Source organism: Lynx canadensis, chromosome C1, assembly GCF_007474595.2.
Source record: "Lynx canadensis isolate LIC74 chromosome C1, mLynCan4.pri.v2, whole genome shotgun sequence".
NCBI lineage: Eukaryota > Metazoa > Chordata > Mammalia > Carnivora > Felidae > Lynx > Lynx canadensis.
The window spans coordinates 214,663,546-214,685,113 of NC_044310.1; the positions used below are offsets into that span (position 1 = coordinate 214,663,546).

The following is a 21,568-nucleotide window of genomic DNA, read 5'->3' on the forward strand; positions in this document are numbered from 1 at the left end:
AGCCACAAATAGTCCAAGAAATACAAAGTACGGCCACAGCCCCACAGAACATCTTCTTGGTGGAACAGTTTGACTTTTTAAACATCCAAATGCTTTTTAATATCCAAGTACAACTGACAGAGCATCAGAAATGCAGATAGGTGCTCTGGAAAGCAAACACCAACAGGTAGAACGTGCATCTGCAACACTGCCGGCACCAAGAGAAGCGATACTACTGCGTGTGGCCAACTATTCACGAACAACCCCAATTGTCTGATAGTCAGGAAGCTGTCGTAAGCATCCTATTCCTACCGTGATGGCTTGTAACTTACATACTGACATTTCACTGTGTTCTAGTTACACGTTAGAAAGCTGGCCAAGAGACTGGGGTTGGTGTGTTACACCTTACGATTTTTCCCACTGCAATTAATTGGAACTAAGACTTCAGTTAGTGCTTTCCTTCAGAACATCTTAAGAAAATTACAAAGCTTTTTTATAAGAAGCTCTAAAATATGAAAACATCTATCTGGTTTACATATCTAGATTCAAAACTCTACCACTTCTGAGAAGGTGTGTACATGTGTGAGAATACTGACAAGCTGGTTCTAGGAATGTCTGCAGAAGAGTAAAAGGCCAAAACAGTAACAATACTCCTGAAGAATAACATACAGGGAGACTTGCCTGGATCACAACTTAATGATAATGCTACAGAAATTAACAACGTGGTATCTGCCTACCAATAGAAAAAAGAACTATGAACACAATAGATGCCCAAATGGACTCATACGCAAATAACTGACAGAACAAAACTGGCACTAGGGATTGGTGGGGAAAGAATGGATTATTCAATAAATGGGAATGGGCAACCAGATACCTAAATGGGGAGAAAAGTCACACACCATTCACAGGAAACCATTCTGGGAAGACTGAGTTTTATTTAAGTTTTTTAATGTTTATTTTTGAGAGAGAGAGAGAGACAGAGCGTGAGCGGGGAGGGGCAGAGAGAGAGGGAGACACAGAATCCAAAGCAGGCTCCAGGCTCTGAGCTGTTAGCACAGAGCCTGATGCGGGGCTCAAACTCACGAACTGTGAGATCATGAGCTGAGCCGAAGTCGATGCTTAACTGACTGAGCCACCCAAGCGCCGCAAGACTGAGAAGTTTTAAATATGTAAGGCAAAACTATAAAACTTTTAGAAGACAATACAAGAAGAAAATCCTTATCATCTTTGGTTGGTGCCACGGAAGACAGAGAAGCCGAGGAACAGTTACCAATTAAAGGAGACTTAAGAGATGTGCTAACTAAGTATAACGTGGGACCTGCACTCGACACTAGAGTGGGGAAGAAATGCTGTAAAGGATCTGGAAGAGACAACTGGTAGAATCTGAATATAAACTCTTTATTAGAGAGTAGAAATGTTTCAATGTTAAAGTTTCTGATTGTGATCTATGCTTGTGTAAGGGAACATCCTTGTTCTCAGGAGATAAATACTCAAGTATTTAGGAGTAAAGGGGCCGAATGTCTTCAGCTTAATTTCAAATGGTTCAGCACTCCTAAGATGTTAGCTGCGTGTTTGCACAAATTTGGCAAATTGCTGTTGTTTTTAAAATGTTTGTTTATTTTTGAAAAAGAGGGAGAGAGAAAGGCCAGCTGGGGAGCGGCGGGGAGGGAGGAAGGGCAGAGAGAGAGAGGGAGACAGAGAATCCCAAGCAAGTTCCACAGTCAGCGCAGACCCCGACGCATGGCTTGATCTCACGAACTGCGAGATCGTGTCCTGAGCTGAAATCAGGAGTCAGAAGGTTAACCGACTGAGCCACCCAAGTGCTCCATTGTTGTTGTTTTTTAAAGTTTAAGTAATTTCTTTCTTTCTTTTAATTAGTTTTATTTCTGAGAGGCAGAGAGAGACAGAGCACGAGTGAGGGAGGGGCAGACAGAGAGGGAGACACAGAATTTGAAGCAGGATCCAGGCTCTAAGCTGTCAGCACAGAGCCCGATGCGGGGCTCGAACTCAGAAACTGTGAGATCATGACCTGAGCTGAAGTCAGACGCTCAACCGACTGAGCCACCCAGGCGTCCCTCTTTAAGTAATTTCTACCCTCAATGTGGGGATCTTGAGATCAAGAGCCACGTGCGCTTCCAACTGAGCCAGTCGGGTGCCCCAAATTTGGTGAATTGTTAACAACTAAAGAATCCAGGTGAAGAGTATATAGAAAGTGTTTGTACTATGCTGGTTTTTCTTCTGTATGAAACGTTTTAGAAATAAAAATTTAAAACTTCTAACTATTAACTTTGCTTCCCTATAAAAATTTTCTAAGGTAAATACATATAATAAATGGCAAAAGGTCATTTTCACCAAAACAGTAAGACCAAAAAAGGGAAAAAGTGCAAAGATACTTCTAAACTAATTTCTATGCTTACTTGAAATTGCCAGTTTCCCAAATGATCGACATCTTTAATATACACGTGATAATGTCCTCCATAGCAACCACCTTGGTGGATAATAACCGAAAAGAGGTCATAAACATACTCCAAGTCATCCAATTCACTCTATAAGAGAAAAGAGCATAAACATTGATAGTTTACTTGAAAGGTGCCAATTATCTGAGAAACTTATTTACTTGGAAAGTAACTAGTATTTCTGGTTCAGGCAAAAGATGAGAGATACAAACAGATGCAAAGTGATAATTTTTTTCATTAATATAGAAATCGAAAAGTAAAATTATGGTCAATTTCCTACCTAAGTGCTCAATGTTTTACCTATTTCACTTCTGTTATTTCAAAGTATGTTAAAATAATGTGACAAACTACTTTTTTAAAAAGGGCCTAAAGTTTTTCTATAGGAGACGGTGGCTGTTAACTAAACCTGTGGTGGCCATCATTTCGCAATATACGTAAATCAAAACTTATCATGCTATACACCTTCAACTTACAGAGTGATGTCTATCAATTATTTCTCAGTAAAACTGGAAAATAAAAAAAAGAATTAACTCAATTATCCTGTTTTATTCAGGCAGTAAATGGAGGGGGACAAGTATATTAACTTATGCTGGAAAAACTGTTCATTCCGTATGTCCCAATAAAATAAAACCCAAAAAGCTCAGAAATTAGGCTTGAAGTAGAGGAAGGCCCATCTGAATTTAAGAATAAATGAAATATTACTTTTATACACAGAAATTCAGTAGTTAATTAATAAATGTCCTGGTCTTAATGAACATATAAATAATGGTTTGTAAATAAGAAACACAGCAGTCTCGTGGCTCTGATGTTGGCATGTATAGTGATTATATAGACAATAGTTTAAAATGGCTTATAAAGTAGGTTGCTTGTAATAATTTGTTTTCAAATTACGTGTCTCAAGGATTATCAACTTTAGCGAAGTTCCCATTACCTGTTCACTTTCTACATGTGTAATTCATTACTGCATCTCATGTAAACTAAATCCAAATAGCAAAGTACAAATTAATGGTAATCTCTCCTAATGTAGGGTCATTTCTAATTTTGTTCTTAAATTTTCCTTTCAAAGATCTTCCAAGGAGAGTTTAATAAAAAGAACTGAGAACAAACCATACTTCAGAAATTCAAAAGGACTGTAATAAACCAGTGGTTCTCAGCTGGGGCTGATTTTACCAACCCCCTCCCCCAGGAGACAAGGACATTTGGCAAGGTCTGAAGACATTTTTGTCACTACTAGGGGTGGGGTGGGAGGGTGGGATGCTACTGTCATCTAGTGGGTAGAGGCCAGGGACGCGGCTTAAAATCCTACAATGCATGGGACATAGACCTCACAATAAAGAATGACCCAACTCAAAATGTTAACAGAGCCAGGTGGAAAGATTCTGCAGTAAGTCAACTGAAAACCAGGCCGATAAAGATTAAATCCTGACAGGGTAAAAGAAAAAATTTCAAAATAAAAGAGTTCAAACCTGTTCACAAAAAGGCTTGAGATTGATCCGGAGAGGGAACGTGTAACAGCTAGTTTCCTTGTATCGTTCGTGCTTCACAAAATCAAAATTAAATCTTAACAACGAAACAGTAAGAAAGGGAGGCAGCTTACGTAATTTGGCCGACTGTTAAAAGAAAAATTTTTACAGTTTTTTAAAAAGCAGAGTTATAGAAAAGAATATGTAAGATATCTTAAGATCTGAAAAGGCAACCCATGATGCAGTTTTAAGAGAAATAATGTCCTTAAATCACATTAAATTCATCACCTTGGATTCAATTCAGCTGACATGAACTCATCTATTTCATGGGACCAAAGGTGATTTATCACTTACTTATGTTTACAACTAAGAAGTTACAACCCGAGTTCATGTTTTTAGCGCGGATATCCCAAAATCAAAGCTGTCCAACAAACATGTTGTAACTGGTGCTCCCCACTCTAACAGTGCTCCCTCCCTGCATGAACCCTGGCATTTCACCTTCCTCCTTTGCCCAGGACAAAGGACCCAATGATTGGGGTTTTATAACGAATGCCCTTTAAAGCAGATAAAAAAATATTTTTGTTTCCTTGTTTTAAGACAAAGCACTAAATGAAGCTGCTTTTTATTTAAAAGTCATCAGCTTCCCCCCAGTGTCTTAGCTCTAATGGTATGCTGGCTAGGGGGTGGCAAAAAAACCTTCTCATCTGTTAAATCATCGTTAATGGTATTATCATCCTTACATACAAATATCTAACGTTCTAAAAAACATATTTAAGACAATTCCACAAATTGGGGGTTAAAAAAAAAGTTAAGTGAGAAAATGGCAACATGACATGGCAGATTTTCCAAGAAGTTAAAAAAAAAAAATACACCTAAAAAACCCGAGTATCTCATCTACAAGGCTGAGAAAAGTGACTGTGCTCAGAATAAGGATATCTACATTAATTTAGGTAGCATGACCAAACTGAAATTTAAGATGCAATTTAAAAAATATCAAGATCAAAAAATTTCCATTGAAAAAAAATTAAACCAATGACATACCACTGACATACAAGAACTGCTTTTGTTGAGCTCAGGGTTCTTGTTTTACTAATGTGCTAATTAAGTTCAACCAAAACAAAGAACGTGTTTACGTATCTTTCCGAGACCTTTCATCCTCTGAATTTTATATTTATTTTACTAGACTGTAGTTGTGATACCAAAGGTGAAATACCAAATAAATAAGCAAAACAATGAACCTCTCCGTGTGTCACAAAAAGGCAAAGGCTGGATGGAAATGCATACTAAAGAATGTTACATTCACACTGGTTTCAAATCCTATTGTGAAAAGCTACAGGCATGGAGTTTGTTTTTCATTTTTTATTTGTTTTTTACATTCTCACCTACAACCTCCAGGAGCTAAATCAGTATTATGTGTTATCGAAATCAGTCCTCATTTTGTTGGAAAATTTAGTAACTGTCAGCTCTAGGGATGGACAGAATACCTGCAAAGACCCATCTTCGGTGGTGGCTCCTGAAGCCAGTGCTCAGTAACCACTGACCGGGCAGCCTATGGCATCATCTGGCAGCAGTGGCTTAGTCACTACGGCTTAGCCCTCCTGTCATCCCCACAGTGAGAAAGGAAGCACTCTGGCTGAGTATTTCCCTCCTCTGTGGGAGGAGGAAAGGGCTTATTCGATTTGCTAGAGTCAGGGAGGTGTTATCTGTCAATATCGTAAAATAACCGCATGTGCAGGAAATGAGGCCGTCTGTTGTCACAGCAGGAGGCAAAGAAAGAAAAGTGCAATGAGCTTTTTGGCAGAAACAAAAACATACCGCCTTCTTCCTAGTGGGACTTTGCCAAAAGCAAGGATATGGGCAGTCTATTTAAAAAAAAAAAAAAAAAAGGTGTTTTTAAGAAATGCTGAGGTACAGATATATTTTTCTTGGGAGGGAAAGAAGTTGTGAGAACTGTTGGGTTGAAAACTTAAAAAAAATGCTTTACTGTAAAAAATTAAATACAGATCTGTGGAATGGAAAGGTGTTTTCACTCCTCGGTTGCAATTAGGGGCTTCCTGTGTATCCTCCAGACTGTCTCACGCAAGTTGGCTTCACTTGACAAACCTTGGTGCTGCCGAGTGCGGAGGGGGCGCCCAAGAGAAGGCAGGTGTCTGTCTTTACCTTGGCTGCTTTAACCAGCCTGTCACAAGTCCCACAGTGGTACAGGTTGTCATAGTCAAAAACTTCCTCTTCTACATACATGTTCCAGAGTGCATCTTCCAAACCTGATACGTTTTTGACTGCTACTGTGAGATCTAAGAAGTCTTCCTGAAACACACATGAATGTCATATTGAAAGAAAACAATTTCACAGTGGTTCACAAACATATCACCAACTCCTACATATGCTGGGAATAAGAGATAACTTTTCCCTAAAACACTGTACGTAGTATGAGGGGACAGATGGCCTGATTGGATACTGTGAAATTCATCACACAATATTACCCTAAATCAAATTGTAATTTGGCCTAAAATATGTCACGAACTAGTCTGTAAGTTCCCGGCAGCTATAGTGAAACTTACTTTAGTTGGAAATAAGCCACTGAACACACATCTGGACTGAGAAGCATATGTGTTCAGTGCTTACGAGTTCTGTCTTGTCTCTAGGCTAGAATGGCACAGGCAGGGCTAGACCCTCTAATGTAAACCCTGCTTCTTCATCTTCTGCTAGGGCTGGTTTACGGGAGTTGTAAGAAAATTAATTATTTTGAGCCAGCATAAAAAGGTATTTTTCTGAAACGAGGACAGTATTTTGCAAACAGCAGTCTGTCAAGTCTGCTGTAACTGCATTTCAATTGCAACTTACTTATAACTTCTAAACACGTGAAATCTGATCAGTTTCAATCATACATAGTTCTGTGGGTGTAACAGCATTGCCCTAAGGGATTACAGGGACTGTAAAATAACAGTACTAACTAGCTCATGGTGGAAATCTAAAGGAATAGAAGCAACATTTATATGTAGTTTATAATATGTACCTATGAAAAGTTGATGTCTATAACTTATTAGGTGCCTTCATGTACATTATGTCTTAAAATTATTTTGTGAATTATTACAGTGTAGTTAAGTCAATCATATGGTAATCCAAAGACATACAACGTCTTAATATTTCCAAATTAAGCTGACCAAATCCTCTATCAGCACAGGCAAAAAGGACCAAAAAGTTTTTTTTTTTACCCCAACTCTTCCATTAAAAAAAAAGGAAAAGAATATATACATATATCCAAAGAAGAAATTAATGCAACATTTAGAAAATGGCATTTAATATTTTACTCATACAGTCAAATACAGCAATTTTCTAGAACTCTTGCCATAATAAAAAGAGGCTATTAAGGGACAACTGTTCAGTGATGCAATTATGTGCTGCATAAGATTTATAAAGCAAGCAGAGACATCATATTTACAGGAGCAAATTTCCAATATCTAATTTTCAAGTAGATTAAATGGACAACATAAGCTCACATATACAAATGAATTTTCTAAAGGATATTAATAAACTAAATCCAATATTTAATTATAGGTGTTTGTCAATGTAAACATTCTTTAGTATTCTCTATTTCTATCACTTCCTTAATTAACTTTTGTTACAATACTCCAACCAACTATGAAATTGGGTCTGCTCATGAGGCCACAGATCTCTACCTATAAACATTCCCCAAATCTATTTTCTAAAGATTAGAGTACTGAAGAAAAGATTAAAGCTACGTTTTAAGATATTTGCTTCTTTTAGTTTATACGAAGAAATCTGAATCATAAACTCAGGATTTAGGTGTAGTTGGAGTAAAAGAAAATAACTGATAAAGTTATTTCTAGTAACAAACGCTTTAATCCTCATGTGGTATTACAGATCACAGATTTAATTATGTGAATTATAATTTATGATATAACTTATTACTAAAACACTCTTGTATATATATTCACCTGCTTTTCACTGACATTCTTACATTCTTTACAAACAACCTGGTTAACAATGGTCCCGTGATACAGACGATTGATGAGGTCATGGCCGGAGGTCCCGACTAAAGAAGTTTCCAAAGCACTAAAGAGAATTCGATTCAGTTCTTGCACATCATGTTGCCTCATTTCCTATAAAACAGGTAACTTTTAAATGTGATTTTGTGCTTCAGGTTTTTAAAAACAGATTTTTAAAGTGGTATTAGTTACAAAACATAAGATTTATCTAGAAATCCGAAGTTAAGCCTTGATCAAATACCAGGATGACTGGGCTAAGCAAATGGAGAGCAGGTGAAGAGATCACCAGTTTTTACTTTCACTACAAAACGAAAACATGAACAGGGGTGTTCAGTGTGTACATATAACTCAACTCACTTGAAAACAGGAAAGTGCTTTCATTCTTGTGGGAAACCACACACACGGCCACACCACAGGAGAGGAGGGAGAACACAGCAGGCACAGAGCAGTGTCTAAGAGCCAGCAGTGTATGCACAGCGAAATCTCCCTTACAACAGGGGATCCGAATTACCAGCATTTGAAAAGAACCAGAATTTACTGTTTGCACATGCAGACCAACTAACACAGCGCTGAGAAAAATTCTGAAGCAACTTGCTTCACTCCACCAGGGGTCATGCAGCTGCGTGTGAACACACCGAGCGCCTTAAGCACAACTGATAATCCAGAGCCAAGGGGACGCCAACACTCAGAAGTGGAGCAGAGGAGGAAGAGCCGGGCCGGGGGAGAGTCACAGGAAGCAGCAGAAGCTGGTGCTTTAAGAGGGGGGGGGGGGGGAGCAGGGAGTGCTCTCGAGAGCCTGCTCAGAACAGAGAAGTGTCTCCTGGAACTTGGCCCGTAGATGTCATGAGTGACTTGGACAAGAAGGCAGAAAGGAGATAGAGGGACAAATGAAAGGTGCAGAAGTAGAGACCATGAGGGAGTGAAAAGAAGCTGATACAGTGGATGAAAGCTGGAGCAAGAAGTGGGTTCCAGGATCTTTTTTCTTGATTTTTTGAGATACTAGAGCATGTAAATTTCCCCAGTATCACTGGCTCTGAAGGGACCGTGTGGAAGTTTGTAGGCTCTGTTTCTGAAAAATTCTGAGGCTGCAAAAGGTGCCTCAGAGTCCCTCTCTACCAGTCCTAGAGGGTTTCCTGAGAGGTTTTATTTAGAAAGTAATAAATAATAAGGTTTTCACTGCTTTAAGAGTATGAAATCAGCAACTCAGTGGCAGCTCATGATCTAAAAGGAAAATCCATCAGCAGATGACTAGATTCAAACACAGCGTGGCATAGCCCTCTTGTACAATATTACTTGGCAATAAAAATGGATGAAGTGCTGATGTGAACAACACAAACGAAACTGAAGACATGATTTAAGTGAAAGAAGCTAGTTACAAAGGATCACATGTTGTATGACTCCCTTTCTGTGAAATGTCCAGAACAGGCAAATCCATAAGGGTAGAAAGTAGATGAGTGGTTGCCAGGGTCTGGGGGGAGAGTGTCTGCTAATGGGTATGGGGTTTCTTTTTGGGGTGGTGAAAACGTTCTAAAGCTGACCGCAGTGATGGTTGTACAAGTCTGTGAACATACTGAACAGCTGCTGACTCGTACCCTTATGAGTGAATTTTATGGCATGTGAATTATAGCTCAACGAAGTGGTCATTTTTAAATGTTTTTATAATTATTATTTTTTTGAGTTTATTCATTTATTTTGAGAGAGAGCAAGCACAAGCGGGAGAGGGCAGAGAGAAAGGGAGAGAAGTCCCAAGCAGGGTCTGCAACTGTCAGCGCAGAGCCCGATGTGGGGCTCAAACTCACGAACTGAGAGATCATGACCTGAGCCAAAACCAAGAGTAGGACACTTAACTGACTGAGCCACCCGGGCGTCCCACAAAGCTGTCATTTTTAAAACAAGGAAAGAAGAAGGACTTGACCCTAAGCGCCTGCTCTAACCCAGAAACTTAACTGCGTAATACCCCACTTCACTTCAAAACCCAAGCCGTACCTCTTCAACCTCACAGCATCATCTGGTTTAGGAGTTGCTCGTCATTAGAAGACCACAGTTCGAAGTTTATTTTTGAAGGCAATGTTACATTTTTCTGGTCATTGCCTCTTTAAATTCTGCAATAGTCTCCCACACCTGTCTCTTCTAAGAATACATTTACTCCATTAAAAAATCACAGCTCATCAATATCGACAACAAGCACCTTTACTCGCTGCTGACATGTTTAGTGTTTGCATGTAGTGAAGTACCCTTTAGAAACTCCAACAGAAAACGAGAGAACGTGCACACACAGTAGGATACGGGAAGAAAATGAGGAGTCAGGAGGGAAGCAGGACAGAAAAATGAAAAGACCAGCTAAGAATGTTTTCACCATTTTCCTTGAAGCAAATGTTCCAATGAGAATACCCAGATTCAAACACAAAGGCATGTCATCAAGGCAGACAGAATTGTTGTCGGACACTTTTTAAGCTGGTTAGCAATTTGTTACATAAATGAGAATTTCCATGTAATAGACACCATGATCTCAACTAGACTATATAAAGGACAGGGACTGTACAAGTCTCCCTGTGTCCTCTCCCTGTGTCCACAACCCTCTCTCCGAAGCCAAATCACACCCATTCATAAAATCTCGCATAGAGCAAGTGTCTAGAAATAGATTTCTGGCTTGTAATTATTGAACGTGAAAAGCAAATATTTCATCTATTTCTTGAGACCCTAAGACAAAATGAAAGGAAGTCAGGTACTGTTATTAAACCAACATTTACTCTTTATTGCTGATAACTCTGTTCCTTGGAGAAGCTGACCTTCGTACCTCATCGCTGGTCCACCCGAAGCTGTCAGTGAGGTCCGTGGTGGACGCTGCATCCTGGTCTAAGAGCAGAAGCTGAGCAAACATCCGCTGTAACTGTAAAGGGATGATTCGAACCTGAAAGAGAAGCAAATGAGGTCTGCATCTCTAAATGAGGTCCTTTAAGTGTCGTTGGGGGCAGGGAGCTTTAAAAGAACTGCAAACCAGTTTTCTCCTTTCTCCTAGTCCATTCACTCCAACCAGGAGGAAGTTTATAACTATTACACGGGGTGAACTAAGATTCACTTTTTTATTAAGATTCTAATTCAATCCAAAAAGCTTTAGCTATCTGGAGTTTTCTACCTCGACATGGTACATGATCATTACTAACACCCAAATAGTTCTAAGAAACCACCCAATTACTGACAGCAGTTTCAGTCTCTACTAGTTCACTCCCTCTCTAAAATCTCTCAGAGACACACTCCCCAGGAGGAATTTTCCAGTCACGATTTTCACTCACTCTGGAGTCCGGACACCTCACAGGGCTGGCTGCACCCACCTCACCTGCTTCCTGCTTTATCTGGTGTGGGGCGGGTTAGGGCAGGCAGAGAATGTTGCTCAGAGCCTCTTGGGCAGACTGGACTTAAGTATCTAAAGTGAGAGTAAGACTTCACTTACTTTAGACACCTTTATGGCAATCTGACATCATTGCCGCCACATTTTTATTACATGTCACAAAGTATGACGTGCAGGAGATGGGGAAGAAAAGGAAATAGGTAAAAATTGCCTCTTCACAACACAGGTGGTCTCAGAAGAACTGGGCTGGATCACAGAAGACGACTATTACGAAGTGCAGATGTTAGCCTGAAAGCAATAAACTTCTGAATGGTGTTTAGGCAAGGAGGGACACGATTAGAAATGCACTTTTAATAAACCAATTCCTCACGTGGTTTATTTCCAGACTACTAAATTAAAACAGCACCAGTGTCTAAGTTTTGTTGTTGTTACATATGTATTAGGTAGATTTTTTGGTAGGCTAGTGTGGGTCATTTGCGAATATCTTCTTGATCAGGTTGTGTCTATAAAGCCGCTCCAGCACTATATTTGGAGAAATAATTCTTTTTAGGGAGGAAGATTCCCTTACCAGTACGGTGTATGAGCCAAATCACTTTTCTGAAAATAAAGATTAATATTCAGTAATTAATAAAATTATGGATTTCTATGAGCAAAGAACTTAATTCCTTACTCAGAAAAACATTTCCTCAGGGGTGCCTGGGTGGCTCAGTCGGTTGAGCCTCTGACTTTGGCTCAGGTCATGATCTCATGGTTGATGAGTTCAAGCCCTGCGTCAGGCTCTGTGCCGACAGCTCAGAGCCTGGAGCCTGCTTTGGATTCTAGGTCTCCCTCTCTCTCTGCCCCTCCCCCTGCTCATGCTCTGTCTCTGTCCCAAAAATAAACATTAAAAAAAATTTTTCCTCAATACTCCAAAAAAAAAAAAAAAACCCACAAAAACACCTGTAAATCACAGATTTAATACCTTTGCGTCAGGTTTATCCTTATCCTCGAATGAACCAAGCTCTCCTGGGCCAAGGGAAAACAAGGCTTCTAAACAAAAAGGTAGAATCAGTGATAGAGAAACGTCATTATTTCATTTTAGAAAACTGTTTTAGAAAGCCAAAGCCTCCAGTAAATAAAATCAGTTAGAGATTCTGAAGTATGACTGTGGCAATGTTTATACTGTGACTCCATACATTTTATTTCCTGATAACATTACTTTTAACCACTGACTCTATAAAGTGGCATGCTAAGGTTTCAGTAGGGAAGATCTACACAAGGAAAATGATGCTTATGAAAGTACAAACAGTAATATCAGAAATCTTTGAGGGTTTTCTATTGGCTATGGCAGTGGGTCCCAAAAGCCACATGAGGAAACATACAATATATAAAAGTATCACATGTTCATTTATAAGCCACATGTGAGGCTTTCAACCATCTTTGAAGAGAAAGACCACCTTGATCTCTGAGATCACACCCTTCGTTTTTAGTATAACAATGTCTTTTCTGTGTTAAGGGTAGTAACAGATGGTAGTGACCTTACCTGGAGTGCTAATCTCCACATCTGTTTTATACTCCCAAGTCTAGGCATGTCGCTCAATGGGGCATATCTGAATCTTATGGGAAGTCTACATTCAAACCACATGGGAACCCCTACTAGGACACTTTGATCTACTCCAGGGAGAGAATGGATGGGATGGGTATTGTTTCCCTCTGCAGACCACTGCTGCCCAGGTGATTACTATTACGAATGCTACATTCCTTCTGAGCTCCAGGCAGGAAATGGGAAGAAATGAGCTACAAATCTAAAGGTTAAAGCATAAAACCATACAAGGACTTTTACGATCATTTCCCACTACTCTCCGTCACCCTGAACCAGTACAGTGGAAACCAATCCAGCCCTACTCAAGACACTGTGCCAGAAGGTTCCAAAATTATTCTCCCCCCAGTACTCTGCCAATTCCTACCCCTTCTAAAACTGTATCTCCTCTTCAGTAGGCATCAGGATCCATGCTAAGCCGTATAAGGAATGCACAGTCCACACTAAGATATGTGCTTGGCCAGTGACCTCCTCTGCTGAGAATAAGATGGCCTGGGCTTTTGCTCAGTGGCCATCTCCATTCAGCCCTATCTTTGCTCAGGTGCCCTCTCTATGACCTGGACTGCTGCCCACCAATCACCTTCCTCAGTCTCTTTTCAAGGCTACTTTTCTCCTGCAACTGTATTAAAGTTTGAAAGACTTTAATCTCCTAGGAATCTGCTGAAATTTATGCTGAAAATCTCTAATGGTGGAATAACTGCATACATTAGGGAGATATGTTTACGGAGAAGATGGAGTCAAGGACAAATGGCTCCACTCTGAAATCCCACATGCAGTTTCATCCATTAGAATGGCCCTGGGAAGGGGATGATGGTAAATATTTACTAAATCTCTGGAGGCAGGAAGTCTTTCCAAGCTAAGAAGCAACAGAAAATGTCAAAAAATTTTGCTAAATTCGGTACTGATGGGAAGTGGGGGATGAGATACTGGATACAGGATGAGCCAGGTTGTCTGTCCTCAGCATGAGGAGACACTGTGGAGAGCAGAGGCACAGTCATGCAGCTGTGTGGTTCAAGGCCCCAGTAGGGGCCACGTGAAGGTAATGTTCATATTGAAACCAAGAGACTAAGACCCTTGTGGAGGAAGCTAGTTTGCAGAGATGAGAATGGTACAAACATAAAGAGAAATACAGTGGCAAGAAATCAAGGGTCCAGTGAGGTCAGGCTGGCTCCCTGTAGGTGGTTTCAAGGAGATTCCCTTATATTCTTGTAGTAAACCCCCCTTTTAATTGACCTAATTGAGTGTGTTTCTGTTCCTTGCACATAGTCCCTTGTCTAACATCTTGGGTCTTTGGAATTTCCAGCTTTGAGAAAGGTAATAAGAAGAAAGCATTATATATGTTCACATTACATCCCCAGCAGGATCTGGGATAAACAGTATCCATTAATTAAGGAGTTCACATTCCTGGAATAAATGTATGAATATCCACCCAAGTGAGACAGCTAAGACTATAAACAGCCTCAGGTGTGGTTGGGTTCTGAGGCTAAACAAGTTCAGACCAGGTTATTGGAATGTTCTGGATTTCAGAATTGCAGATAAACGTTTGTGGACTGTATAAATAATGGGACATCCCGTCCTTGCTCCAAAAGGCAGGATTTAATTGTTTTAGGTAACTTGAGTGTTTATTACTTTAGTGAAATTAAAAATTTTTTTTAATTTTAAAAATACAAATAGCATAACAATAATGAAGGCTGGCACTCACGACAAAATTGTCTTTATGTGGTATTTTAAATTATAGGAATCAGAAAAGCAATTCATCGCCTTGTTTTTGTTACTAAAAACTACCGTGATCACATAGAATATATTTAAGATAATGTAAGCTTCACATTTCTCTACAGAGAGAATTACCAATTTACGTCTTTCAGCAGCAGTAATACACCCATGCTGTGGAATACAACTTTAAGATACTTTTGTAATTTTGCACAATTGATTACAAGTAGAGACAAGGGTGCATATTACTGACTAATCAAATGCATGTAACACAGCATACCTCTGAATTCGGGTGTGAAATGAAGAGTCTGAAGAAGGGAATTGAGGTAACAGGTTCCACCCTGATTTCTAATTCCGCTTAAATTGGTGAATTCTCTAGGAGCCGGTGGCTCCAAAACCTTGGTCTTTAACTTCTTCTCGTTTCCATACTGATAATTTGACACACTGGAATAATCTTCTTCAAACAGATCCCCAAACATCGTGACACTAAATACTACCCTTAAAAAAAAAAAAGACAGGTTACACAAATGCTTTTATTTTTAAAACACATTTTCCACACATCTCCCTATCTTATGCTTGGGAATGTCTCTTTTAAATCGTTCCTTACAAAATTTATCCAGTAGTTTGGGGTTTTGGAGACTGCAAGACCTGGATTTTCTCATCCTTGCTACGACACCCTGCCTGTGTTACCGCAGGCAAGTTACCTAACCTGTGTTCTTTACATATACAATGGGATACCACCTATCACTCAAGGTCCTTTAAACCAATTGAGAGAATTTAAAAAAGGCACTTGGTGCACAGGGTTTGGCTCGCAATAAATAATAGCTGTTTTAAAAGAAGCATATTGAGGGACACCTGGGTGGCTCAGTCAGTTCAGTGTCTGACTCTTGATTGCGCCTCAGGTCATGATCTCACAGTCGTGAGATACAGCCCCAGGTCGGTTCTTCCCTGAGCGATCAGCCTGGAGCCCGCTGGAGATTCCACCCCTCCCCCACTCACGTTTTGTTTTCTCTCTCTCTAAATAAACAAAAACATGTATATAAAAAAAGTAAAAAGGCATACTGGAATCCCTAGTGAAAAAAAGAAAGAAAACCCTTCATTAACCCTTATCTACTGCTGGGGTGGCAAAGCCAATCCTAGACTCTTGCGAGTTAATAAGGGCCTGGGGACGTTCAACCACCTCCTGAAATCTCAGCTTCTCACACTCCTTGTACCAAGTTATGCCACTCGAAGGAATTAAATGGAACAAATTCATCTCTACGGCAGTTTAGGACATGGTCCCAAAGCCAGAGGGCGGGAAGGAGGTTCACTGGGAGAAAAAACTGCCATTAAAACCAACGAGCCTAAAGGCCCCCCCAACACGTATCCAGTGATGCCAACATTAGGTCTGGGAACCTACAGGACCCGCTCAAGGTCTCACCTCGAGAGTGGAGGAGGGTCACTTGGAGATGAGAAATACAAAGCGCCTAGCACAGTTGCTAAGGGACAGGAAGCGCTGAAATGCAATATATTCCTTTTCAACTCGTTCCTCAGAAGAAGAAGAAAAAAAAAAAAAAAAAAAGCACAAAAAAATGGAACTTGAACGTCCGGCCTCGAATTCGTGGTCTGGATTCCGGTCTCCCTCAGGCCCTGCAAGCCACCACGGAGCCCAGGGGCGCAAAGAGACAGGGGTCTCCGCGGCCGCGCACCGCTGACGCCACGCCAGGAGGGCGCCGCGTCCCGAGGCCGCCCGGGCAGCCCCCTCGCCTCGCCGTCCTCAGGTGTGCCACCCACAGCGTCCGTGCGCCTCCCACGTCCCCACGCCGGGAACCCCGGCCGCCAGCCTCACTTACTGCCTAAAGCCCAGCCCCACGAGCCGGCCCAGACCCACGGTCGAAACAAACGTACGCGCCCCAACCGGGCGCAGCCATGCTTGCGTGGGCCGCTGTCTCGCGGCCCGGAGCGTGAGGGATTTATGCAACGCGAGGACTACGCTTCCCAGGACGCCCCGCGAGAGCGCCGGCCCGCCGCGCGGCGCCTTATGGGCAATGTAGTCTTTTGCCCGCAGAGTTCTGGAGTCGTGGTGGGAGGGCTACGTTGGAGATGCCATCTGTTCAGGGGTGCGCGGGTCAGTTTGGTCCGCCGGCCACGCGTGCGTTGACGTTTTAAGAGCTTATATTGACTGCTTTTCGCAATCCAAACTAATCTTTTGGCATGGCTAATTTCCAAGTTACCTGCACATTGGAAACTGTAGGGCTTCAAGTTTGCCACGCTCTTTCATGGAAAAATGTTTCACATAACCCTAAACCTTTATGACATCCTCAGTGTTTATTTTGTCTGTACCAAGTCTAAGTAGCATACCCAGGAGTACGTAAAAACCTCAAAATTTCCCTCTCGTCCCCTCGGAGACCTTCAGTGTGGACTATTTCAATAGCCTGTTCAGGCTCTACTTCTGGCATCTTCTTCTCTTATCCAGCTTCCATCCGGGAATCAACGAGGAAGACAGGGAGAACACCGTTTTTACATCAGCAGGAAGGTCTGAGAGATTGAGAACGGCAATAGTGATAGATAAAATGGCGAAGCGGGTGTCAAAGTAAATCCTAAGGGATTTGTACTTGGAACTTTTTCTTTTTTCTTGAGATTTCAGTGTTTTAAAGTAATCTCGAAACACAACGTGGGGCTTGAGCTCACAACCCCGAGATCAAGAGTCACGTGCTGTACAACTGAGCCAGCCAGGTGCCCCTGTACTTGGAACATTTTAGGGAGATGAGTGTGGCTGCACTATTCAGGGAGTGTTCGTAGAGGAAGAACCAGAGGCAGAGGACCAGCGGGAGGAAGCTAAAGGTTAAGATTAGGAAACCACAGTGGGAATGGCCGTTCCCTGTTATCATCAGTCATCACTGGGTAACCTTGCCCCCTTGATAGCCTCCTCTTCATGACTCTGCTCCCTGGTTCCATGATATTCTATCCTGCGATATTCTGGCCTTTGACTCCTTCTCCCTTGTCTGCTGTGCTTCATCCTCCTTTTCCTAAAAGTATATAGTCCTCAAACTTCCATTCCCTGACCCAGAATGAACGCCTGAAGGTCAGCTCCGTGAAGACACAGGCTCTCGGTTCCGCAGAGGTGTATCCCAGCCACCTCAACAGTGCCTGGCTCATCACAGGCTTTTAATAAATATTTGTTGAATAAATGAATGATTTCTTAACACCATCATCCTTCTCATACAGCATCAGAGTCTTGCAGCTGTATTTGAAACTTCATCTTTTGTCCATGAATCCGACCATTTGTGTTGCCTGGACAATACTTCTTTCATTTCCTATGCTCCCCCTCTGCCCATCAGACCTTCCCTGAGCCTCACCTGCATTAGGATGACCGCCTTTTCAGTGGAATCTCATTTTATCCATCCCATCCTACATGTCACTAGGAGATCCACCCTGAGGTCACACTTCCTATCGAGAAGCTTCAGCGTTTCCCCAGTGTCTACTCTAGAAACTCCTCATTGTGATGTTTGTAGTCCACTGTGGCCCCAGCACCCTTCATGCTGTATTTCTCACTACTCACCTGTTTTCTACTTAAAGTGTTCCAGATGTGCTGTCTGCCTTCTTGCCTCTGTGGCCTGCTTCACGTTGTCCTCTCTGTGAGGGATATCTGTCCTCTCAGATCCTCCCTTCGCTCCCTTCCAATGAAAACCCATCTCAAACCCTGACTCATCCATTAAGTTTTCCACATCTCTCTAAACACGACATGACATTTTCTTTCACTAAGCCTTTGGGATTATATGTAACACTCCTGTAACCCGTGAATCTCGCAAAGTCACGTATGATCATTTTGTCAGTGTCTCCAACTCAAGGATTGCGCCGTATCTGCCCTGTCGCCCCTGCAGCAGTTACCCTCCAATTACAAACCCAGCGGACACCTTTGGGTTTAAATCCATCTCCCCATTCCCCCTGCCCCCATCGACTTCCCTTCTGTGTTAGTGAGTGATCCCATCACCTCTCCCTCTGCCTGTGCAAGAAACCCAGAAGCCATTCTTGAATCTACACCTGTCCTTATAACTCCACCCCATTCAAACCACAGTCCTGCTAGCTCTTCCCCTCCCCCCCCACTAGATTCGATCTCCTGTTTCCATGCCCCTGCACAGATCAGGCCCACACGCTACAGTTCAGCCTTCACTCAGCAAGTGCGCTCTGGGCAGTTGTGGGTGTTGGGCATGGCTGCAGGTGTGCTGGCCTCCAGCGATGGACACACCTGACAGACCAGCTCTCGCTGCAGCTGACATTTTCTGGGCCACCGAGAGTACTGGGAAAGCTAGCAAACATGATCACATCAGACAGCAACAGGTGTTATGAGACGGAGTGATATGAAAGAGCACGGTGGGGGTAGGGTAGGGTGGCAAGGAGAGATGAGTTTCCCTTTATTTTTCCATTCATTCCTTCATTCCTTCACTCATTCTTCAATGAATATTTCCTAAGCATCAACTATATTTAATAAGCATTCACTAGCAAGCACAGGGCTAGCTCGATATCTAAGATGTAATATTAATAAGGTTGACATATTGAGGTGCCTACATTCATGGAGCTCAATTTTGAGTGGAGGAAACTGAGAAAAGGCTATTTGAGAGCTGTGCACGGTGATAAGTGGCTCCAGGGAGACAATAGAGGGATGTGACAAAGTGAGTGGCTGGCATGAGGGTGGGGGCTGTTTCTGATGTCGTCCTCAGAGTAGACTTCTTGGAAGAGAGCTAACAAATGAAGAGCCCAGGGAAGATGACTCCAGGCAGAGAGAAAAGCAAATGTTAAGGTCCTGAGGTGGGAAAGAAATTGTCGTGTTCCAGATGTAGAAAGCAAGCTGAGTGAAGGGAATAAGTGGAGTTGGTTAAAAAAGGTGGATGGGAGCCAGGCTCACGCAGCACCTTTTGGCCAGGGGAAGGCATTCAATGGTGTTATGCAAGAGATAGCTTAGTGATCGATGTTGGAAAAGACCCCTCTGGCTTCTGTCTGCAGGGCGAGACTGAAAGCAGGCCCTTCAGTCAGGAGGCTACTCCTGGCATCCAAGCAAGTGATCGTGGCAGAATGGTGGAGGTGGAGGTCGAGAGAGGGCAGATTGGAGATCTATTTTGGAGGTAGGACAGGACGCGGCGATGGGTTGTGTGGTGGCTTTGTAATGAGTCAGGCGGGTCAGGCTGGATTTCATTTCTTGGAATTCCCTTCCTTGGATGTTCCTGATTAGGATGTGTCCCCGATGTTTTTGCCTGAAATTACAGGGTGGAAGGGAGACCGAAGCCATTATTGTCTTCTTATGTGCGGATGTTCAGGACAGGTGATTTTGTGGCTCCCACAAGTTGTCGCCTATCTGTGAGCTCCTTCCCTGGCTCCTCCTACGCCTGAACAGGTGTGTTTAGCTCTGTGAGGAAGAGCGCGAGCTTCTCCTGCAGGACCGCCGGTCATCAAGGTTGGAGACACTGAGCACACTGCAGGTTTCTAGTCCCTTCTTCTGGGTTTCAGCCCATTTTTGTGTGTCCCAGCTTGTCTTTGCTTTCCCCCACTTCACGCCCATCCACCCTTTCTGAAGACCCACCCTGCTGTCCTTAAGCTCCAGCATCAGACATGAGGACTGTTTACAGAAATCGTCCAACCAGCTCCCACTTAGTATAAAATCAATTCCCTGTAACAAATCCTTGACCATATGTATCTTTGGTGGCTTCACTTCTCTGATTGAGCCCTGTCTGATATGGGGCGAATGGTGGGGCTTGTACACGTTGTGACCTGAAGTACTTGGTAGATGGAAATATCATTACCGAGCCTGGAAACTTGGGAAGAGAAGGAAGAGGTCATGTAGGGAAATCGAGAGTTGGATAGACTAAATTTTAGAAGCTAGTGAAGTAGGATCTGAATGCCATTAGAGTCTGATCTGTACTTCCAGAATATATAGATCAGGACCAGGGAGCAGTTTTTGAGTTGTTTTCATAAGAAAGAGCTTCCCCAAAGTCTGGGATGTCTACAGATGGAACAGGTTGTCTCCAGGGTGGGTTGAACAGCTGACGTGTCGGCCGGAGGTCCAGGCAATGGGCAGAGCTACAAAGCTACATACTTGTTTTCAAGTAATCATCTAAAATCTTTTCTTCACTAGGGGCGCCTGGGTGGCGCAGTCGGTTAAGCGTCCGACTTGAGCCAGGTCACGATCTCTCGGTCCGTGAGTTCGAGCCCCGCGTCGGGCTCTGGGCTGATGGCTCAGAGCCTGGAGCCTGTTTCCGATTCTGTGTCTCCCTCTCTCTGCCCCTCGCCCATTCATGCTCTGTCTCTCTCTGTCCCCCAAAAAATAAATAAATAAACGTTGAAAAAAAAATTAAAAAAAAAATCTTTTCTCCACTAAAACTTTAAATAGTGGCAAAGGATGTTTTAAAAGCTAATACTTTAATTTTTTTAAGTTTATTTATCTATTTCGAGACAGAGACAGAGAGAGGGAGAGAGAGAGTAGGGGGATTAGAGAAAGAGGGAGAGAGAGAATCCCAAGGAAGCTCCCCATTCAGCATGGGTTTAAAAGACTTGGTATGAAAAAAGGAATATAAAACATCTCATTCCTATTTGATTTCATGTTGAAATGATCATATATTGCATATACTGGGTTAAGTAAAATATATGATTAAAATTAATTTTACCTGTTCCTTTTGTTTTCTTAATGTGACTACTACAAAATGTAAAACTACGTATGTAACTCATGTTGTATTTCTAGGGGACAGCGCTGGGATAGACGTTTGTACCTAGGCCTTTTCCATAGATCCTAATGATCAGGAACTAGATCCTAAGTGCTGTTATTAGGGAGGGGACAGGCAGGGACCTGGGTGTGAGAGGATGGAGAATTTTTGGTTCATGGATTGGGGAACACCAGGTTAGTCGATTTACGGTTCAGCCCCCAAGATTCCTGATTCTGCGCTTGGGTGGAAGTTTCTCTTCCTCTTGGGTACTGCCCACAGACATTCTCCAACAGGGCATCCTGCATACAGTGGAATGACACCACACCTAGAGGTCCACCCCGGCCAGAA

The 21,568-nt window shown here is 42.3% G+C and overlaps 1 protein-coding gene across 1 annotated transcript in view; it reads right to left on the minus strand.

The window, feature by feature from the left end:
* The window catches only part of USP40 (ubiquitin specific peptidase 40), an 89,362-nt gene extending 72,880 nt beyond the window's left edge, over positions 1–16,482 (minus strand). The window contains 8 exon segments of the mRNA XM_030323726.1: positions 2,397–2,525; positions 3,902–4,045; positions 6,059–6,205; positions 7,858–8,022; positions 10,706–10,819; positions 12,219–12,286; positions 14,827–15,044; positions 16,379–16,482. Of these exon segments, the coding sequence (XP_030179586.1) occupies positions 2,397–2,525; positions 3,902–4,045; positions 6,059–6,205; positions 7,858–8,022; positions 10,706–10,819; positions 12,219–12,286; positions 14,827–15,025 (966 nt within the window). The 5' untranslated portion in view covers positions 15,026–15,044; positions 16,379–16,482.
* Between the last annotated feature and the right edge of the window lie 5,086 nt (positions 16,483–21,568).